Genomic DNA, 22825 nt, shown 5'->3' with positions numbered 1-22825 from the left:
TAGGAAACTATTTGTGCCAGAGATGACTGACCCCAAATGGGAATAATAGACCATTGTGTGTTCTTTCACCGCTTCAATGAATAATCCTGAGAAACATGGTAAAGGAATCCACAGAGTGAAATACATTGATGTAAAATATGTCTCACTTTTCAACTAAGCCACTAAAATATTGCATTTTGAACAAAGGCAAAGTATTAGATTATTGCAAGACTACTCTGACAAACTTTAAAGGGTTTCTGCATATACTGCTAGGTGCTGGTGGAATTTAGTAAGTAATATGTGTGCTCTGACCAAAATCAGGAGTCAGCAGTCAGAAGGCTGTTGCCTGTGAAATTAATACAGGCACTCATTAATTGCCAGAGTGCTACTGGAGCTGAGCGCCTGTAGAGAAACACTTCTGTGTTGTGTTGCTTGTTCCCCAAGATAATTGTCTCTTGGATTTCTTATGTTTTATTTAGCTTATTTTTTCAGCGTAAATATACTGACTACTAAGTCTCAGAAATTAGACAGTAGAATAAAGATGGTAAAAACGTCTTGAAATTTTTCTGTAGAAAGTATTTTTTTTAATTAGTAAGATGTTCCTTGTGCCATGTCCCCATGAGAAAGAGTAAACAAATAAAGAATAGGAACAACTATTCGTTTAGAAATATCAAAGTATAACTGAACTGTACAAAAAAGAATTGGAGTGTATATATATGCATATAAATATGCATATATAGTTAAAAACTAACAGAAAAGCTACAGGGACAAATTTATTTCTCTCTAATTGCAAGTAAACATGAAAAATTCATAAACAAAGGTTTAGTTGAATGACCCCATGTGGAGGCTTCTTTTGATCGCAGTATGAGTAGAACATGGGTTTGATCAAGTTTGCTTAGCCTGTGAGGACTTAAAAAAGAACTTCTTGGAACTTTTCATTCTTGGCCTTTTCTCTGGAACAAACCCTAGCATAAGATTAAGCTTATCTGATACTTCCTGCTATATGTTTGGCACTGTTTCTTGCTCTACCTGTTTGTTGGCTACCCTAAAATGTATGACTTCTTTCAGGAATGAGGTTTTGGATACATACTTAAACTCTGAAACATTCCTCTAACACAATGGCATTAAGAATATCCTAGAGAAACCGTAAATATAATAGATGGTTATTTAACTAGAAACAGTGTATCAAATGGATGTTGGAAAGTATATATTAAGAAGCACAAGTAAATCAGAGTTGTAGCTGCATATATGATCATGATACAAACATCCAGAAATGCAGAAACAAAATTTAGATGCAAATTTCTGAAGGTTGAGGGAAGTTTTTATTCAGGATAGTAAGTTTGCCGTATCCAGGCTTGAATAAGATGCTGATACATCTATGTGCCAATTAATAAATACAGTTTATATATAGGTAAGCAAGCAAAACATTTCACAAATGTTCTTTTGAAAATCTGTGACATTCAGCTGCCTCCATTGATTGCTGATGCTGTTTTGGTCTCTGTCAGCACACAGCAAAGGAGAAAATAAGCCACAGAGACACAATTGCCTCCTATCCAGAAGGTTAATTCTTCCAGAGAAAGGAAAGACTAGTTAGAAGAGTTTTGCCTATACCTGCCAATGGTCTAAGATCCTCAGACCTACTCTGTCCTGCCTCTCTAAAGAAAAGGGGCTGTAAAGAAAAATGCCTTTTGTTCCTTTTTGATAACATATTCATATAGTCTTTATTATAGAAGTCTAAATTCAAAATTCATGTAAGGAAAAATATCCCTAACAGGTCTAGCACATATGCCAATTCCTTTAGTATGTGTAAACAGGGAATGGCAGAACTTTGGTTGTAGGGATATTACCCCTAAGATAATTCATCACTGAGTTAACCAACACACCAAGTTGTTTTGAAGATCTTCCTGTCATCAATAAAGCAAAACATCAGAAATGGAAGCCTGTGTGATTATACCAAATAGTTCCAATGAGAAGAAAGAATGCATTATTTTTTCTTTTCCAGCCAGCCAAAACACTTCAAGCATCTGAGTGTGAGCCTGGGGAATGCAGGCATTTTGCCCACAATGAAAATAAAGTTATAGTGAATTTTCTTCGAACAGCCATAGTACTGTCAAGGCTTTGGAGAATAATTTGACTTTTTTTTATTATTATTATTATTTTCTGAATGGAAACTGCTCACTTTGATCAAATGAGCCTTTGGAAAACTGCAGCTTGCTTATTAGCATGATTGTTAGATACCCAGATCCTAGCATGCAAAGTCTCTCAGTGCTTGTGGAGAATGGGTCATGCTCAACCCACTGCAGCTCTGGACTGCTTCAGACTGTGCATTTCCACAGGACCATCAGTTACTCTGCTAGCAGATATTGTACCCATATTAAAGAAGGACGAGGAGCGGCAGTAAAACTGATCCAAGCAACAATAGGGCCATTCGTCTGACTCAACAGTCTGCAAAGCTTTAGAACCAATTTTAAAGGACAGGAGTAATTAAGGCAGGACAATTAAATGGAACATACATTTTTCCAAAGGTAGATCATGCTGTACTGATCTGATATCTTTGATAAAAGAAATGGTCTAGTTAAGAGAAATGCTGTTGATTTAATTTGTCTGGACTTCAGGGGAACCTTTAATATAGTATCAGTTTCAAAATCTTGCAGCTGAGAGAGCTGCACTTCTGATGAACACAGTAAAGAAATACAGGGCCTTTAGAGCAAAGACAAGCAATTGATGTGTGATGCGATCAAAGTGTAGGATGCAAAGAAGATGTAGAGAATGGGTGGGACATGACAGACTGCGTTAGTGGTTATAGCAGGGTAAGACTGCGTTTATTAAGGCCTGAGAAGAGGCAATGCTAATAACTGATGTGTGAAGGGCAATGATCTGATTATGAGTTTTATTTTTTTTGAGCCATATTAACCAAGGGGCTGTGGAGGTTTCTTTGTATATTCTTTAGTGTTCTTCAGTAAATATTGCTTTTTCATTTGTAACAAGCATGTTACTTTCACTCCTTTCCCTTGTGAGGAAAGAAAGTGTATCTCTTCCAAACCCAGATCAACAGTTTTGTTCAGTGTTTTTGGGTTGGTTGGTTTGTTTATTTGTGGTTTTTAAGACTATTGAAGGAACTTGCTCATAAAATACCACAAAAAACCTTTATTTTGCATTAGTCATTCAAATAATCAAATTTAAATAGTTTTGAGTTATGGAAAAGCTGGGTCACAAATCAACCATCCAGAGATTTAACAGTATTTATGCAGAGAATGCAGCCTAATCACTAATCCTGCTATCTGCTTCCAGAGGTCTTGCTGGCCTTTTATTAGGTAACCCTGTCACTTCAACTATTTGCCTTGGCACTCAAACGTATCTGCAACATATATGGGTATTATTGTAATTTTACTTTTTACATGGCAAATCTTATCCCCAGATTAAGTGCTGAAGATCACCCTGTTTGACTGTGACCAAGATTCCTCCCTGCAAAATGTTTGTTTGAGACACACCTGCACTTAGAAATTTATCTTTAGGAGATTTAAATATGTATCACCCATTTTCATTAGTTTACTTGGGACAAATAATACAGCAGTTTGCGTGTTACTGATATTATTATTCTTCTGAACTACCATGCAAGTATATTTGTTAATGTTTATCCACGTATGGAGGTAAAGGGTGCCATATTACAGATACTCCTATGTTTAAAGTTGTACAACTTTTTTCCATTGTAAGACTTTATTACTTATCGTCGTTCCCAAATCTAGTTTTTCAGATTGAAAACGTGCAAGTTTGGTTTTTAGATTTCATTATTTGCAATTAAAACTAGAATTTATTTGGTATTTCTAAGGTCAGTGGGTTTTGTTGCAGGTGACTGTTTAAAAAGTGAAAGGATAAATTTAAAGGATAAAAAAGAGAGTAATAGCTAATGCCTGCTACAAGTCATCATATGGCAAGAGAGCATGAAGCCAGCCCTTTAGGCTCCTGTGTGTTACCTTTTTGGGAAACACTGCATTTCAAATACTGACTTAATGAAGCTGGATGTCTTCTCTGTGTTACTGATACGTGCTCTTTCCTGGCACCAGCTCCAGTACTTCTATTTGTACTTTATGGACAATACTGAAGATTAGGGAGGGTCATAAGAATAAGCAAAGTGCCTGAAATATGTTTATGATGAGTGCATTTCAAAGTCACCAGCTGCTCTTGGCTTGTTTTTATTCCTGTCTTTGTTCCACTTTGCAGACCAAAGCTTGATGGCAGAAGCATGTTCAAGCTGGCTGGAGAAATATTTAATGAGATTCTGGAGCTGGTGACTAAGGCAGCAAATTCAGGCTGGGAAAAAGGTGAAATTTTTCTTAGGAAAAACATGTCTGGTGGTGAGTTAAAATAGAAGAACTGAGGATGGATTCCTTATAATTAAAAACATTTTATTCAAGGTTGGGTGCTTTTTTGAAAAGTGTGTTTTAGCCCAAACCCACATATTTAGTTTCAAGCAGTAACTAAATCTGACGTGAGTGCTGCAGGAAACTAGCCTGGATAACCAGAGCCTCTTGGCCCATTAAATCTAGGAATGTTTTTCCCACACTGAAGCTCTCAGCCATTTCACTAAGAAGCTCTCGTACATCTGTGATGTGAACCAGGAAGCTAGCAATGTTGTTCCAGGAACAGGAATAGAACTTTGTGAAAATACATCCATCTTTGGATGCTTTACTCTAAATAAGTCAAGTCTTTTAAGTCATGGAAATTTTCAACTCTGTTTTTCAAGAATTGTATGTATGGCAAGCAGGACTTCCCAGGAGCTGTGGGATGCTGTAATACAGGGTACCGAAACTGAAAACTTGGGCACTTTTTTTCCTTTGCTATACCTTCTCCTTTTCCCACCACAGGCGGAAATGGAAGTGAATTTAAAAAAAAAAAAATCTTTACCAGAGAAAGCAGCTAAATGTTTTAAAAGACTGCAATTAAAAGATTTTCTTCATTATTCCATAATAATATCAGCATTTGCTGATCTCTCTCACATCTGCAAAGGTAAGATTATTAAAACACCTTTTTGTGATCTGTTTATGTCTTTTCTGTACCATATATTTCTCCAGGTTTTTAATAAAAAGTAAGATAAAGGAAGAAAAAAAACCCTTATTTCTCTAATACAAATGTCACTTATCCTGATATGTTGGAGGCTTCTGCTTAGGCTTCCTAATAATGAGCACGGTCCATCAGGATCAGTTAGTTTTATCCGCAGTACTCCTCTGTAATTCAGGCCTCCTGGGCGGGGTTTGTCTTTCTGTTATACATACAGATAAGAACAACCATCTTCTGATTCTTTTCTAGGTATTGCTGTCTTAAAAACAGTCATAACTGGTGGTTGTTGCCTGTAGGTCATACTTCTGTTGCAGTTGTTTGGGTTGGTAGTTTCACTTATAAAGGCATATAGATAATGTGTAACTGGTATGCTAGTGGTTTTAGCTGATAAGGTTTTGTTCTGCCTAACGGGATACAGTACAAAGATTATCTGGAGATTATTCAGTCTTAAAAGCTTATTAAATTAAGTTTGGCCAAAATAGTCAATAAATGTCTATCATCTGTCAGAGGATGAATAAGTCACAGATGACAAACACAGGTATTGGGGGGCAACTTCCAGTGAACTTCTGTGGCTTTTCTTGTTTTTCCTTTAAATGGAGAACAGTTCAGAGTGCTATTCCTGCAGAAAGCATAGAAACAGAAACTTTATCATAAAAGCCACTTTGCACTTTTGCATTTTTTTAATAGAAACCATACTGCTTTTAGGCTTTACAGGAATTGAACACATCAGGCTTGTGCTGTGAACTTGGTTCCTAGGGTATTGACCTTCTCTTTGGATAGCTAAGTGCCAGTGATACAAGTCTTTAGGCTGTCAGCGTGGTCTAATGATGCGGTCTGATTTCCATCTCCCAAACTAAACACCTAACTCTATTGCAGACTGCAGAGTTTCAGTTCTGAGATACAAATGAGGGTGTGAAATGAACTAAAAGGCAAGCCTAGGCAGAGCTGCTGATGCAGAACGACAGGGAGCTACTATATCCCGAAACAGACCTAAAGCTTTTGTGAGCTCAACTTGCTGTTAGTCTCAGCAGGTAATAAGTCAGGCTTAGAAAGTCTGTCTTACCTGGTAGAATCCCCTTCTTGTTCATGACAAAGGTGCTGTCACAGTTTATGGGGTCCTATGGGTAGGATAGGTCCATTTTTTATTTATATATATGTTGGAGTTGAACAACTTTTTTCATAATATCATCAGTGAGCTGCAAGACAATTAAGGACAGATAGTGGAAAAAGATTTCCACATGCATAGTATTAAAATACTGAATCCCTTTTTCTGCCTTCATAGATTCCTCTCTCCTTCTCTAAATGTGAATCTCAAGGTGATTCCAATGCACACAATTTCATCCACATCCCTTTGAATACTTCAGATATGAATGTTTGTCCACCCTTAGGTGACCAAACAGCTCTTGGCACCCAGGAAGGCTAGAAGTGAAATGGTTGCATACCACTCCAGAATAGGTAGAAATCAATGTGTTTGACATCAGTTCTGAAACATCTCAGACAGACTTCTGTGAGCTTTGAATCAGACCCTTTTTGAAGTAGAAATTGACAGGCTGCATAGCCTGGGGATAGTGTACGGATGAAGGAGAATGTTTAAGAGCAAAGAAAATGTTAAAAATGAAGGTAAAGGTCACTCAGCCTGAATATTTTCTTTCAATTTTTCCTAGGGTCTAATATTGCTGCAAAAAAAGTTCAAACTGTCTTGCTGAAGAAAGACAGTAATGGGTTGTGCTGTACGTATAGCATTCAAGGATACACCTTCTCTTTATTCGAGCTAAGGCATTAAGTAAACAGAAAACAAATTGGAGCCAGAGCTGTGCAAAGCTGGGTCCAGACAGGAAGCTCCAGAGGCAGAAAATGTTGTAGAGGTACTTTCTCTTCTTTTTTTTTCTGTTTCTCTTAGAATATGTATGATTTTTTTGGTTGTTGTTGTTCTAGGTGTTTTGCTAGCAAATCAAATGATTTGTATTTTCTATTTGTTTTAAAAGATACTGGGTTCTGACTTCAGGTTTACGGATGTCAAAAGCAATTGGCTTTTTAATGGATCTCTTCAGATGCAGAAATAATTTTGCAGTTGTTAATGTTTTGATATGCTTTGCTGTTTGGTTGTTTGGGTTGGGTTTTTTTTGTACATTGCCTTAATTGCAGTAAAAAGAAAATAATAAACACGCAAAATTTTAGCTAGATATCCAGTGATGAATTTACCTGAGAAATTTTGTGTATAATTGTCAGTGTAAGGGAGATGCACAAATCGGGTAAATTGCTAGATATTTTGTAGATGATAGATTTAAAGTAGTAATATGAAGAAGAAATGGTGATGTTATTTATAGACTATTTTAAACTTCATGGGGTATTACATTCTATGTTTTCTGTATTTTTTTTCACTTTTCTGTCTGCTTTTGTTAAAAGCCAGGACACAATCTTATTTAGCATCTCCAGTTTCTTCCTTGATATCTAAAACTTTTAGCTGCAAAACCCCAGAAAATCCTCTTAAGGCACAAGAATTTTTGCCCTTTGAAACTTCTGAATTTTTTTTAGCTACCAATGTGATGTCATAAACTTATTTTTATACTAGTGCAAGGACTCTCTTTCATGAAAACATACAGAGAATATAAAAGTGCACACAATTTTCTTGGTTTTCGCTCATTTAATTGCTGAGATTATTTCCAGAATACTCCTTTCTTTTGCATTCTTACGTGTCAAAGCCTGAAGCTGTTTTGATAATCTCTCTGCAATAACACTTCTAATCTTTTGAGCACTTTTACCTGTAGGGTGAGTTCTACTACACTATTTTGGAAGTAGTTAGCTGCCTTTGTTTTCCAGCTTTTGCAGCATTTGAATGGGGGTTGCCGAGGCTTACTGAGACTACAAATTAATTACTAGCTTCTATTTCATAGAAATTACCCTGCTTTAATATTTTTTAAATTTTAGCCTTTTGAAAGATACTAGTAGTTCTAAATTTGAAACAAATAAAATTGAAATGAAGGATCACCTTGGTTTTTTTCCCTTCAGGCTTCACATGCACTAGGAGTGCTTCACTAGTTAGAAATTCTTGTCGACTCCATTGGCAGATTTTCTGAGTCAGCACATAAATGTAAAACAGAGGCATGCTTTATACATTTAATCATCTCTGTGTTCTATGAGTGAAGCTAGAGATACCTCTAAAAGAGCCATGTAATTGTGACTGTACAAAATGCTTCTGCCATCTTCCTCTCTCATTCATACAGACTTCCCTCGTTCTGCTATGGTGAATGAGTCCTGGGCCATAGCTGGGCATATGTATGGTTAGTCACATTTGTACAACCCATATTATAGCTCTACAAAGTGATACCATGTCCTGTTTCTTAAGAAACTGAAAAAAGGTCCATTAAATGCAGTATTTTGTGCATTACTATATTCAGGCTGAATTAGGTTCTGTAGAACAATAACAACAACAAAGTCATTGAAGAGTCAATAAATCAAAAAAAAAAAGATCTTTCCAGAGGGTATCATTGCAGAGCTTCAAGCAGATGTACTTTTCCAAGGCTACATTAGTTATCCTAAATCCAGAAGATGCTGCTATTGCTTCTCTTCTTTTTGGAGGCGTAGAAGTTGTGGGAAAGCTGCGATTTATCTTCATTATTACTTAGGTTTAGATACTGTTGCTCCTAATTAACATGGCTTAAATTAACATCTCTCCTCTTTGCAGCCTTCTAAGAATACTGATATTATAATATGATTCCACAGTGTCACAAACATCTACCTCACATCTGAAAATACCATTGGCATCTTTTATCCTCAAAGGACTAGGACTTTTCCTTCATGATAGCTATGGAAGTTAAAGCTTCATGTCCTGGAACTTGGACCTTGGGACTTCTAAGTTTACCAATATTTTGTTACAACTTCCACCTAATTTTACTGGAAGATGGGCTCAGGAGTGCAGCTATTGGCATTTACCTGTAGGGCTCAGTCACAGGTATCTCAGGGTGGGTTTAGGTGGGTGTGGGTAGAGTTGAAAGGTTGTGTGCTCCAGCAGCAAGACAGACATTGCCTTTAGATGTTTTCACCAAGTTTTAAAACTCTGGTAGAATAAATGAATGTTTTACTTTATTTGTTCCTTTGATTAACTTTCTTCTCAGCCTTATTCAAGGTGAAATACATAGCCCTCACCAAAACTTTCCTTCAGCCAATCTGGAAAGTTTACCCACAGAAAAATCATAGGATAGTGAATTTGTGAACACAATATTTGTTGTATGACTCCTGTAGTATTCCACATTAGGAAAGCACGAAATTCATGCTATGTGTATTACTATAAGTTTAAAAAGCATGTCTTACAGAAACAGAATATTTTGTGTATTTTAGACAAATGCAGTGTTCAACAGAAATTCAGAAGGCCGGGAAGCAGTATCACATGGATTTTTCCTGGTTCAAATAGTTTCTGAAATGTGAAAAGTCTAAATTCTTTGCAAGGTTAAAACTACTTTAAGGCTTTTTTTCTATACAAAATCACCGGAACATGTCTACATAAGTGAATTACAGAGGCAATACAGGTAATGACCAACACTGGTATCTGCTGGCAATGGAGTCATGTGTCCTAGGAACTCATGTAATGCATTAGTACAACAAACACCCCTCTATGAGATTTTCTTTCAGCTGGTCATCCATATGATACGGTTCTTCTGCCAAGAATGTCTGTACATTGACAGAATTGGATTGTTGGTGGAAAGCAGGTGAAAGGAGTTTAATACTTTATTAAATTCACATGATCTTGAAGTTTGATTAATACAAAGAACAAGCACATGAAAAAATTCTGAGATGAAGCAACCTGATTCTGCAGCTCTCTAACAAAGTATGTCTCAATTTTCTGCCCGTGTCTCACTTCACTCAGTTTAATGCTCTTTCATCTCTCATCATAATAAATGCCCCCCTGAGGCAAATGAGCTTCTTGTCTTATCAGTGGTTTGTGGAGTAGCTCACCAGAAGGGCAGGCTTCATCAAATAAAAGTGCTTCTTAGATGACTCCATTAGGAATCCTTGGGAAAGAGACTGGCATATTGGAAAAGCAGTGCACAGCCATCAAATATCAGATACAGTAGTCTCTGGAAGATAGCAGTCCTTTTGCCACAACTCTTCACGTTTCTTATGAGAGCTAAAAGGACATACAGTAGAAAAAAAAGTGGCATTATGCCAATCTGGGCAGTGGTAAGTCCAGTAGCAGCTTCACTGGTTCCGAGTGACTATATTAAAATGACAATCAGGCTTTGTATAATTTAGCGTGGACACTTTGGTAAATGTAGCTTCTCTAGAGAGGAAAGGTGGAGCTTCTAAATTATACAACTGGTTGAACCACAGATTTACAGAAACAGAGACTGGAAAAGACCTCAAGACCTCATCTTGTGCATTCTGAAGCTCTAAGAGAGAATCAGCTGTACCTCAGAAATGAAAAAGTATTTTATTATCTTTATTGTTAATAAGATTTTCTTAATATAGAACATAAATGTCAGTCATAGCTTAAACCCATCACTTTGTCCACTACAGATTAAAAAAAATTAATGCCTCCTTAGCTCTTTACAGGTAACTTATGTAGATGATAATTCTCATGTGTTCAGCTGGCCTTCCCTTCTTTAGACTGAGCAACCCCAATTCTTTCAATCTTTCTTTTTTATTTTTTGGGTTTTTTGTGGTTTGTTTTTTTTTCCTAGACAATAGACCATTTTCTCTGCTCTTCTCTGGACTCTCTCCAGCTGGTCTGCCTTCTCTCTAAACAGTTTTGCTCTAACAGGACACAGTGCCACTGGTTGCTGTGCTAGCTAGAAATATAGTAGGAGGTATTTCTTAACGTGTCATACAAGCAAACCAGTTTATCTTCCTAATATGCAGTTTGCATTCTGGCACACAGGTGGTGTAACACTACTCATTCATGTATAGCTTGTGATTGACTGCTACCCCTCTTAATTGCTTTTTGGCAGAATGGCTGTCTAATTGGTCATGGCCAGTCCTACATCTTTACAAACTATTATCCCCCCTCAGAACTTCATACTTGCAAACACAAGCGCACTGCAATGCGTTTTCTCCTACAGATAATTTCTCTTATTTGGCAAGAGCATTCTGAATTTAACGTATCATGCAGTCTGTTTGCTGTTTACCTGGGCTCATTGTTATCTACACGGGTGAAGGATTGTTCCTTTATCCAAGTCATTAGTGACTCGTGCTGTTACCTGGCCCAGAACAGGCCTAGCTAGAATCTCACTGATTATATTTTTTGAGCATCATAGCGGATGATTAAAAACTAGAGTCTGTGGCTCTGTGTTTTTTCTCCAAGTAGTTTTGCACTCTCAGTGAAGTAATTTCACTTTATTTTTAAAAATGTTATGAGTTAATGCAATAACATTATTAAAATTAAAACATATTACATGATCTGCTGCTTCTCTGTTTAGCAGACTTGTTGCCCTGTTACAGATATTAATAGCCAATATGCCAAAACGATAAAGCAATATAGCTTTGTTTTAAACTGTCTTTAACCTTTTACGAATAATTTAATTTTTCATTTATTCTAGTATTTTTCCAAAACTGGTCTCTTCCTTGTTTCCTGGCTTTTAAATAGGAGCACTGTGTTCACCTCTTCACACATTTCTCACACAGCTTCTGAGAGTTTTCAGAGGAAGCCAACAGCTCTGAGCTTGCTTCACTCCATTCTTAAGGTATCTTCATGTGCACTTCCTCAGGCCCCACTGTCACTGTGGATAGGACTAATTTCACCTAACTTTAGCTGCCTGAAAAATAGCCATCTATATCTGTGCAGGGGTGTAGGTTCCTATCACGGTCAAGGGAGACTTAGTACAGTCAGTGACCAACAGAGAGCTCTTCTGGAGACATGCTGTAGGGCCATACATGAGGATGAGGTGAACTGCAGTATTTCCAAATTATTCTCAGACCTGTTCTTTTCCTATTTTACATGGGTTCTTATAACTCATGTAATTACAGATCACCCTTTTATGAAGAGTGCTGGAAAATGTACTTCAGCCTTCTGCAAGTGAGCTATCGCTATGTTTTTCTTTTCCTTACAGGTTTATTTTCTTGCTATCCTTTATGCCCATCGCTTTTTACAGTTAAATGTGTGCTTTATCCTTTCTGACTTTGTTTCAGCATCTCATGCAATTCTTTCATGTTTCTCCTTGGGAGTCTGACCTGGTTTTTACTTTCTGTACGTTTCCTTCTTGTGTTTCAGGTCACTGAAGACCGTGTTGCTTAGCCAAGTTGATCTCTGACCATACTTCCTATCCTCCTACTGTGTGGGATTGTTTGTGTTTGTACCCTCAACACCATTTCTTTAAGGAACTGCCAACTCTACTGAATTCCTTTTGCTTTAGCCACATTTCCCATGAGAACTTACCTTCCAGTTCCCAGAGTTTACTGGAGTCTCCTTCTATAGAGTCCATTGGGTTTGAACTGATCTTTCCTCTTGTTCCTCATCTAAAAATAATATATGTTATCACATCACAGTGGCTCTCAACCAAATTACCTTTACCCTCATATTCCCAAGCATCCTCCTTCTTGGTTGCTTAGCAGGCAGCCTCTTGGCAGGCTGCTGTCGAAGCACTTGGCAGGCCCTGACAGCTGCTGTAGACCATATGCAGGGAGTGGTTAAATGCTGCTCTTTGTACCCAGAGACAGACACAGCACATTGCTTTGTAATGTGCCACTGAAGATGCTAACCTAAACATTCACAGGGAAACACTTGCATCTTTTAGCCGGGCATTTGATCAAATCACAGACAAATACTATGTATATAAAGTGTTCCAGATGCTCTCCTGGGAAAGCGTCTGTGTGGATGCAGAAACACTTTGCCCAGCCTTTAAGTCCAGGAAAGGAGAAGACAAAAACCTCTCCCCTATTTCCTTTGCAGACCTAGGCATAAACTTAAAATAAGGTCTCTCTGGCCTGATCTTTCTTTACCTGAATCTTTATTTTCTATTTACCGTTACTCAAAGGAATGGGAAAACTCCACTGAGATTGTCTGATTGGCGAGTAAAATTGGATTGTTACTAGCTTTTATGTTACTGTGATTTTCATAGTGCAGTCAAATCTCCACAAAGAGAGATTTCTTTGTCACAGGATTGTTATTTTGGGGGTTTTGTTTGTTTTTTAAAAAATATATTTAGAAATTGCCATCAAATCTCTCAAGAAATAAACTGAGACAGTATTTAGCTTTTGAAATCACACCATGAAGAAGTGAATCTGCAGGGGATTTTTTTGGCAGTCTACTTTTCATTGCTATAGCTCTCCTCACTTAAGAACAGGGGAGTTCAACACAGAGCTAAAAGTTGATGCTACAAGGATTCTGGTGCCTGAAATGAAGAGACAGAGACTTTTGTTCACTTTCTGGATTTGCTAAGGTAATATGCATCTTGACTCTTCTCATTTCAATACAGTTTGCAGCTGCATAGGATTTTGTCAAATTTCAAGTGTTTAAGCAGAAATTTTCCATGCTAGATACCTGCCCCAGGATAATTTTTAAAAACCTTTGAGGAAAAATAGTTTATAGCTTTTTATAAAGGGTGGTTTGGAAGCGGTGCTCTTTTTTTCTTGTCTTAAATGGTTCCTGTAACCTTTCCTCTAAGGAGTTCAGGTACATTGCAGGCTTTGGAAGAAGCATTTGAAAAATGAGTTTAAGGGGATTCCTCTTGTATATTCTCAGTGAAACCTCTGCTGGACTGAGGTGGCACAGAGGGGTAAGCCATCTGTTTGAAATAACAAGGCAAGCATGAGCAAGATTTTGGGTGGGGGAAATGTTGGGGATCGCTGGCAAAATAGATTCAAAGAACAAAATCAGCAGGAATAAACTGTGTCTTGATGAGTGGTGCGAAAATGTTGTGGGAGGGAAAGGAAAACGTGTCAGTATCATTTGGGAGGTACTAAAATAGCTAGAGGAGCTGAAGTGCAGAGCCTGGAACTAGCTGAGTACAGAGCTGAGAGCGAGAAGCATTGGGGCTGCGTGGGAGGCTTGGAAGCAGGAGAGACAGAGCTGATGAGCTGGGCTCGGAAGCGTGGTTGGTGTGGGGGGCTGTGAGGCTGGCTGAGGGGACAGGGAGGAGTCTGGCAGCAGGACCAGCAGAGAGCTGGCTGGTGCATGGGGAAGGCTGAACAGCAGCGTCAGGGTGAGACTGATGGGCATTTGGGAAGCTGGAAAACAGGATTTGCTGAGCCAGCTGACTGGGGACGATACGAGGATGGCTTTTGGAGGTGAGGTGAGGATTTGCTGGACGCTGGGTTAAAATTTTGCCTGAGGAGTGGAAGCAGGGGCTGGGGAAGAAGGGGTCACACCTGGGGTGGAGGCCGAGGGAAAAGCACTGGTGCCTTGGCAGATACAGGTCCAGCAAGAGGGGAACTCAGTGCTGGAGAGCTGCTGGGGAGTGGGGTGCAGGGAGGTGGAACTGGGGGTAGTGAGAGTGGAAGACTCTGGGCAGGCCATGCTGATGGTGGGAGCAGGGGAAGCAGGGATAAGCTGTGCTAGGGAGCACTCTCCTCCAGTGCCAGGAATGGCACCCCGCATGCCTGAGTCTCACCGTTTTGTTGCTGCCAGCAGGTAAATCTGACAGGCTTGGGTCTCGTCGTCGTTGATGCTGGGTTTGTTCCGAAGATGGTGACCTGCTGCCACTGTCAGTTATTCCATTAGAGTGAGTACCATAAGATCAGTCAAGAGAGCTAAGTGAGTCACTACCGACAATGATTTTTGTACGTGTTGTTAGGATGCCACGTGAATACATTTTTCAGTAGTTTTTCAACACTCGGTTTTTAACGTGACAAAATATTCCACACAACTTGACACACTCCGTTTGCAGGGTGTAATCCTACTATTTGCTAACTTCTTAGTATGTCACAGACAGATACTGCTGTTTGGTGTGCAATGACAGGAATGAATGAATGAATCAAGTTTACACAGGGAGATGAGATGACAAACAGGAGCGGATAGTGAGGATCTAGAGTTGGGACAAGGTGGGTAGACCTGAACAACAAGGGCAACATTGTTACCGACAGTAGCTGGGAAGAGAAATATGGCAGGGAACTGTAAGACAAAGAAAAGCCAGAGACCTAGTTATCAACATAATGCGAAAAGCAGAAGGGTTTTGTGAGGCCCCATCTCCCGTGAAACAAGCCTGGAAGGCCATTCATTGCCACTGTGGTAAGTCTGCACCGTGTTCTAGGTTTTTCTTTTGTCCTCCCTTTTCTCCCTCATTTCCAAGTTTCTTACGCTCATCTTGACTCCCTAAAAGAAAGTGGTGAAGGTTGCTCTCCCGTGGCTGGTTTTGCAGTGGTTTAAATGGCCGTTGATACGTGCGTGGGGGTTTGGAGTAAGCGTATAGATAAGAAGCCCCACAGCCCATTACCAGGTAACGAAGCAGAGGGGGTGGACTTTGTTCTCACATTATCTGTCAGGCCCCAAAAGTCCTAACAGGGCACCAACTGTCCCTTCCCAGCCCCTGGGGCTTCCCCCAGCCTGCCCACAGGCCAGGACCCCAGGACCACCCATTCCTGCCCCAGCAGTGTTGCAGCAGGTCTGGTCTCCAGCTCCCCATGGCCCTGCCGAGCTGGACTCACCCACAAACCGATGTCACCATGGCTCTGCCTGATGATCTGGTCTCTTGGTTGAACCAAGCCACCATCTCCAGGTCTTTGCGCTGCAGGGTGATGATGGACCCGGGCTGGCGAAGCCCCTGCCGCGCTGGCCGTGTCGTTACTGCACTCGGCTCCCAGCTTTTTGCCTTGCAGGGAAGAGCTGCCCCTCGCTGCCCCCTGAAAATATAATGGGAAGTGGCCATGCTTACGAAATCAAAAGCCCCTGGCCTTCCTGGCTAGAACCACAGAAAGGAAAACAGACAATTTCCATCACTTTATAAGGGTTGGACTCCAGTGTGTGAGTGACTGCAGCGCATTTAATCTTGTTCTTCTTTAAATGTCTGTGGCAATTGATTGACAACTTTGCATATTCCTTTCTATACTTATTGCCTTGAATTTGGTGTTCTCGATCTTTACTTCACTGATTCGTACTTGGCGTCTTTTCCACTCCCCTTCTCACCCTCCCTTTCCCACAGCCCTGTTTGAGCAGGCTACACAGCCTTTCCATTTCCCATGGCCCCGGCTCTGCCACTTTTCCCCAGGTTGCTGCTCCCTGCCTCTCTGGGAATGTTTCTGTCAGACTCTCTGCTGCCTTTTCCCATCCACACTGTTTTTTGTTTTTTTTCCCCTCCTCACTTTGGTTCTTTTCATCCCCAAATTGGCTTTTCCTTTTGCTTGCTTTTTTGTGGGCTGGTTGGTAACAGTTTTAGCACACTGGCAGCCTAACTGGTGTTGGCATCCCTGAAAAGAAAGATTTTAAGGAGTGATTTTAGGTGAAAAATATAATAGCTCTGTAGGTGCTTCAGAAATTTCTTCCAAAAATGGGGGCAGCAGAGGAGAAAGCAGAAGCTGTTTGTTTGTTAGCACGGGCTAATGGTGGAAGGGGCTAGCGAGGTGACTGATCAGAAAGTAAAGTTGAGCTTTTAATACTGCATGAGAAATGACAGGTAAAGAAAAACCTTGGAAGGCAAGACACGTGGGAAGAAACAGAGAAGGAGAAACTGAAAGACAGGCATAAGAAGGTGGTGTAATGAGACTAACAAGCAGTTAGATGGTGGCGATGACGGAGGTAGCACCGCACTGCTGAGACCAGAAAGAAATCTGATGCAGTAACGGAGGGCTGAGATGACCACTGCAGGGAACAAGAGTTTTAGCTGGTGTCTGTGTTTGGAAATTGTGACTTTGTACCCACCTCAGTGCTGTGAAGTGAGCTATTCCGCAGGGCACCCCTGCCAGCCTCCTCCTCAACAGCCCCCAGTCTAACTCATATGCTGTCTCTCTGCCGAGCTTGTACCCGTTCCCATGTAACACCCTTCAGCCCTTGCTGCTGCGAGTGAGACGATGTCAGACCCTGGCCCTCGTTGGCAAAATGACCCAGGTTAGATGGTTCCTGCAGCCTGCTGGAGGCTCCTAATCGACTAATAATTTTTCCACTTTGTGGAGCAGGCCAGCCTGCTGGCTGAGACTCCAGTTTCTGGGATCTCCCTCCCTCCTGTCTATCCATAGCAAGTTCTTCAGGAACAAGGGGGCTGCAGATCTGGGTGAGGAAGGGTCTTGCTTCTGAAGGCGCAATTCACCCTGTTAGAACAGCGCTCTCAGAACTGCGTCCAGCAAAGCTTGTTTTTCCTGTTCATTTTTTATTCTGGTTGTTCCTGGAGGGTTTCTACATGTCACCACCACCACCACCCCCTCCCTCACCTTCTGTGTTCCCGTATCTATTTACATATCGGTATGTATGTATTTGCAGTTGTCTTTTTGAAGGGATTAACAGGGTTTAAGAACAGAATGGGGCTCAGTGACCAAGAATGTTATCTGTTCCCAGAGATTTTGCCTACCTTCCACTGAGCTGCCCTACTGGTACATTTTTTTTACTTCTGGCTTCAAATGTATCAGGAACACAAATAAGTATTGTTGTAATTTCATTCTTTTAATCTGAAAGGCCCACTTATCATCAAGTAGGGTGCAGGGGATCACCCCATATGCCCAGCTGTGATCAAGGTCTGCCTTGGCAAAAAATTAGCTTGAGACACACCTTTGTAAGTTTATCACCACGAGACTTTAAATTGTTATCAATCTACTTAGTTTACTTGGAGCAAATAATATGCCAATGTAACTGATGTTAATGTGTTTCTGAACTACACGCATGTGTGTGTATATATATATATTCAAATGCATATAGCTCAGAAATATATATATATATGTATATACACACACACACACACGAGTGTGTGTACTTGTCTTTCTGTAGTTGGGTAATAGGTGCCATACAGAAAGACTTAACATTATTCAACATTTCCAGTTACAGAGCTTTTAATTTTTTCTAAAAGTATCAAAATATTGGGTTTTTTCAGATTTTTTTTTTAAATATTTCTTTTAAAATGGCAGATTTTCCAATTGCAATGGTTCAGTTGTTTCAGAAGAAGGATTAAGGAATGCTGTATTATGAGCCATTGTTTTAGCAATTCAACGACATACCAATGTACCAGTGATACCCGTTTAAGGCAATGGAATCTACTCCTTCAGCACCTGTACTATGAATAAACCAGCACGGTGAGAGGGAGAATGTTAATCTGAATGTGATGTGCTAGGTCATGTACTCGCATAACTTTATCATTAAAACATCTTTGGACTGTCTAAATATTTCCTAATTGGAAAAGTACTAAAGATGTTATATTAGACCTTGTTTTGGTCAGGGGAAAAGGAACTCATTACAAACCCAAAGTTGATGGTTGGGTAAGTGTGAGTGCTTGTGTGTAGCTACATATGGCATGAGCAGTTGAAGTCCAGAGCGCTAACGGCCATATGGGGTGGTTGTGGAAAGTCTAGTATCACAAAGTAGAGAGCAAGTATGAGACAAATGAACCAAGAGAAAGCAATTTAACAGACAAAATTATCTGATAACTCAGGCATATGACAATTTTGTGAAAGCTCTGGAGAAATATGATCTCATCATTGAGATAGAGAGCTCTTCTGGGTCAAATGATCTAGCCTGACATACAGGGGATGTGCAAGTAGGTTGCCAGCCACTCCTCCATACCCAGTGTAGCATATGGAAAAGGAGGATGTTGAAAGTAATGAAAAGCAGAAAATTGTATAAATTTCTTGAAGAAAACAGTAGGATGGAAAGATCATTTTAAGGTCAGCAAACCTGAGAACAAAGATATGAACAACGTGACACAAATTTTTGGGGGTTTGTTATGACAAGTGTGTATATTGGGAAGAAAAGAATCTTGACAATAGATTGTCAGAGGGAGATGGTAGAATTATCTGTTGGGATTCAATAAATATTCCTCCTTTTATGAGGGCTTCAGGCCTTTTCCCCATCTTGTGTGCACATGAGATGGTTGGCATTGCTTTCTCCAATAATCTGTTCCCCATTTGCTGCCACTCTTGGCTTGAGCAATTGTTCTGGTTGCTCTCACAGAGAAACTTTGGATTATGTTATAGGAAATGGATCTCACCAAACTGACTTGCAGTTTTTTGTTTGGGTTTGGTTGATTAAGGTAGTAACACTGATATAGTGGATTAGAGTGGTATAAAGCATTTGAGTTGATACTGCACCATGTCTTGGCTAAGAAGCTAGTAAGCCATCAAATCGGTTGGACAGCAATGAAGGAGTTAAACACTAGCTAACTGACAGGCCTCAGCAAACCTCATCACCTGACGGAAATCCTTCAGAAAGGGTTCGGCAAGGAAGGGTCCTGTGCAGGTCATTCCTCTCACTGCCTGGTTTACTGCTTAGTAATGTCCAAGAGAGAGTCATAAAATGATTTCTCATGGAATCTGCAGAATTCAGTAAGACATGCAGAGTTGAAAATATGAAGCCATAGCTACATATAGTTGATCTATAATGAGGGGATCTGAAGAACAAGCGAAAAACAACAGTGCAGTGTAAGGCTGTTGTCTAGAAGATTTTATGCTTCATTAAAAATTAAAACCAAACCAAAACATAAAGAAACCACAAAACCCCCACAACTATGTGTTACAAGAACATAGCAGATTAATGCTCTATATTTTGTTCTTAGTATTTTCTCCCCTCTTTGGGATATGTTAGTTCCAAAGAGACATTTAGATCTCTGACTCCTTGCTGTGTTACTTTTCCCCTAGAAGCCATTTCTGCCCTTTCCTTGAGTCCTATTCTACTGTCTTTCCACCTTGCCTGTGGGAGCCCATTCTGCTACCCTCTGGTTACAGCAGAACTAAACTGTTTAGTATGGAGTGGTTATGTTAATAGACTAAACACACCTTGACTGAGGAATGCCTTGTAGTTACCCAGTCACATTAAATCATGTTTAATTGAAGGTAGGATGAGGTAAAATGCAAGTAGAAGCATTAATTCATTACATCTAAAATAGACAACACAATTACAAGTATCTGGAAAAGACATAAGTGGAGAAATAAAAGAAGTTCATCTGATCTACTGACACGGAATGTATTACAAAGGTGGGGTTTGTTTTGGATTTTTTTTCCAACCTTTTTTATTTCCGGGTGACTTGTCCCTCTTCTGACAAAATGGATTTCAGAATTTTCTTTCCTTCTATTCCTCAGGCTGCTTTTAGGTGATTTTCATCGTTGGAGACCTTGCATTACACAGAACTCTATATTGGGGTCCCCCGTCAGAAAACGTCTTCAGGAAAAGCCTTGGGACTTCACCTTCAGGTAGCCACTGTGAATCTTCCTGTTGACCTTGCTTGTGGGTGGGTGGGTTTAGCTCTTACAGCCAGTCTGCACTTTGAAGTTTTCTAAGGGGTCCAGATGGATTTCACCTGTCACCTTGGAGCTTATTCTATCCCTCTTTATGGTCTGACCATTCTCCTGCATTAAAATAAGGATTCTCATGCTTCCACAGATATGCAAATGTCTTAGAAACAGAGCTGTCTCCTAGTGTTTGACTAGCTCATAAACAGTTTTGTTCCCCCAAGGAGGCAAGTCTCTTCCGTATCCCTCTGGTGATTCATTGACATGTTTCAACATGAAATGTGTCTTTTGGCAGGCCTTATATTCTGTACTAGTAATTTAATTAAAAAATATACATGATAAGAGTATCTAAATAGGGTAAATTAGTCTATTTTCTGATTCCTGAGACAGGTATGATAATAACTACTCTGAGGCAACAACATTTAAGGTAAATGAAGCCCAACCTCCTCCTCCTAGGCATACTCTGACAAGGAGTCCCTGTACAGAATTATTTAGTGTCGTATTTATTTTAATTGCTATACAGTGTGAAATTGCATCTTCAAACCACTTTTGAGAAAGAATTAAAAGGGCTCACTCAGTCTCGGGCCCTGTGAGATCAATGGACAATCTGACTGACTTCAGCTGGCCTTGAGAGCAGCCTTTGGTGCATTAGAAGTCCATAGATGGTGCAGTGAGGGGAGAATTGATGTGCAGTGAAAAAAAGGTTGAAGGCCAAAGATCAACCCATATTTTCTCTTGTAGCCTTTATAATGGTCTTATGCAGCCAAGAAAATGCAAAAATACTGGCTACATGCCATCATGTATAACAATTCTGCATTCGTTTGAATGACTATTGTAACCGTTTAATGTTAACACAAGTAAATTGTTAATACATGTGATTGCAGATTTCTTCATAATGTTGTTTGCAGGTCAGAGATAGTGACCTCTCTCAGTCATCTCTCTCCATTTCTCAGGTCATGCCCATGCTAAGAGAGATTTAATAACTAGTAATGCTGTTAACCATGTGAGTTGGAGGATATTCTGGTAAAGATGTGTGATGTACCAACCATCAGCCCTGAAAGGAAGAAGCCTTGTGAGCAAGGACATTTTCAGCAGTTTAGCTAGTGCTGTCCCTGCTGCTGTCTGAGAACACACAGGACACCAGTTTCCATTATGGAGTTTCCAGCTGGAGTTCATGTACATCCACACTGCGGGGGGGTGGGGGTGGGAGCACCACAAATAACTTCCAGAGTAGTCCTGTTGTATCTTTATAAAAACAAAACAAAAGGTTGAAGTTGCATCCTCAAGAAATCCAGGCAGTGATGGTTTCATTGCCGGCAGGTTCAGGGTGAAAATTTGAAAAGTGAAAGAGAGGCAGTGTTGCTTGACTTCTTTGATGGTGCAGACTTTATGGGACAGAAATAGCACATTGTGTTTGCCAGTAGTTATGGCTTTGCACTTAATTTTGCTACTTCAAATAAAAAGTGACGAAGAGCTTTCTAATGGGGACAACACAGTAAAATGCACAGAGGACTTGAGAGCTCTCTCCAGGAAGAGCAAGAGGGCAGAACAAGTGAGCACAGGAGAGGAGGGAATATGCTGAGTGTCAGACTGCATTGGCCTTCTCTCCTTTTATCCATGAACACGGAACATCTCCTTTTCTGTTGTTTCCTTTGCTGCTTCTGTATGCTCCCTGCCACGGTGAACCACCCTGGGGCTCTTACACTGCAGCAGCAATGGCAGCAAACACACACATACACTGCGGTGTCTTTGGGAGAGAGAGACTGGGAGAATTCATCTGTTGTTAGTAGTTGGGATTCTTTGCTGGAATGTGGAAGAGTTTCCCCTCCAGCGAATACTGGTTTATTTGTACACAGTGGAAAGCTTCAGGGCAAAAGATGGGAAAAATCTCATCCTGAATGCATCATAGGTTTGTGGATAGGCCTGTTGCAAGTTGCAGAAAATTTTGCACCCCCACACTCCAACAAATAAAATTATTTTTAAAAAAACATACAACTGTAATCCTAAGTGAGGTTATTGTTACACATTGTGAAGGGATAGTTTGCTTGGCAAGAACAGCGGCTTTAAATGAGAAGGGAGGAGTATTTGTTCATAGTTCATTGTTCTGAGAAAGGGAGAATTTTGTAATATATTGACATGGTCATATTATTTGTCTGATTTAGCAGTATAATTGTGGTGAGTCTTTTTCATAGGAAAATTTCTACTTAATAGAAAAGCCTGTTTTATATGGTTTGAAAGGTCTTTCTGCTAGTGTAAATTATGTAAGAGAATACCATGTTATATCTGTTACATCAGTCATACAAAATCTAACTTGTATTACATTTCCTTGTTGACAGAAAGGCAGATTTCCACTTCAGAGATCTCATCATCCTCCTTCCTGTGAAAATAAAATGAATCAGAAGGTGTTAGTTTTCCTTCTCCCAAATTTTATTTTTGCGATATTTCTTTTTGGTTTTTTTTGTAAAAGACAAAAAAACCTAACAGGTGAGTAAAGAAT

At 39.8% G+C, this 22825-nt stretch overlaps 1 protein-coding gene across 1 annotated transcript in view; it reads left to right on the top strand.

The window, feature by feature from the left end:
- Positions 1–212: 212 nt before the first annotated feature.
- Positions 213–22825, top strand: part of LOC308066906 (carbohydrate sulfotransferase 9-like) — a 32386-nt gene continuing 9773 nt past the window's right edge. The window contains exon 1 of the mRNA XM_080394839.1: positions 213–22812. Coding sequence (XP_080250965.1) covers positions 22719–22812 — 94 coding nt within the window. The 5' untranslated portion in view covers positions 213–22718. The remainder of the gene's footprint in view (positions 22813–22825) is intronic.

The sequence above is a fragment of the Falco punctatus genome (genome assembly GCF_963210335.1).
Source record: "Falco punctatus genome assembly, chromosome: 7".
In the NCBI taxonomy this organism is placed as follows: Eukaryota; Metazoa; Chordata; class Aves; order Falconiformes; family Falconidae; genus Falco; species Falco punctatus.
The sequence above is the reverse complement of the archived record's forward strand: the minus strand, read 5'-3'. Positions and strand labels throughout refer to the sequence as shown.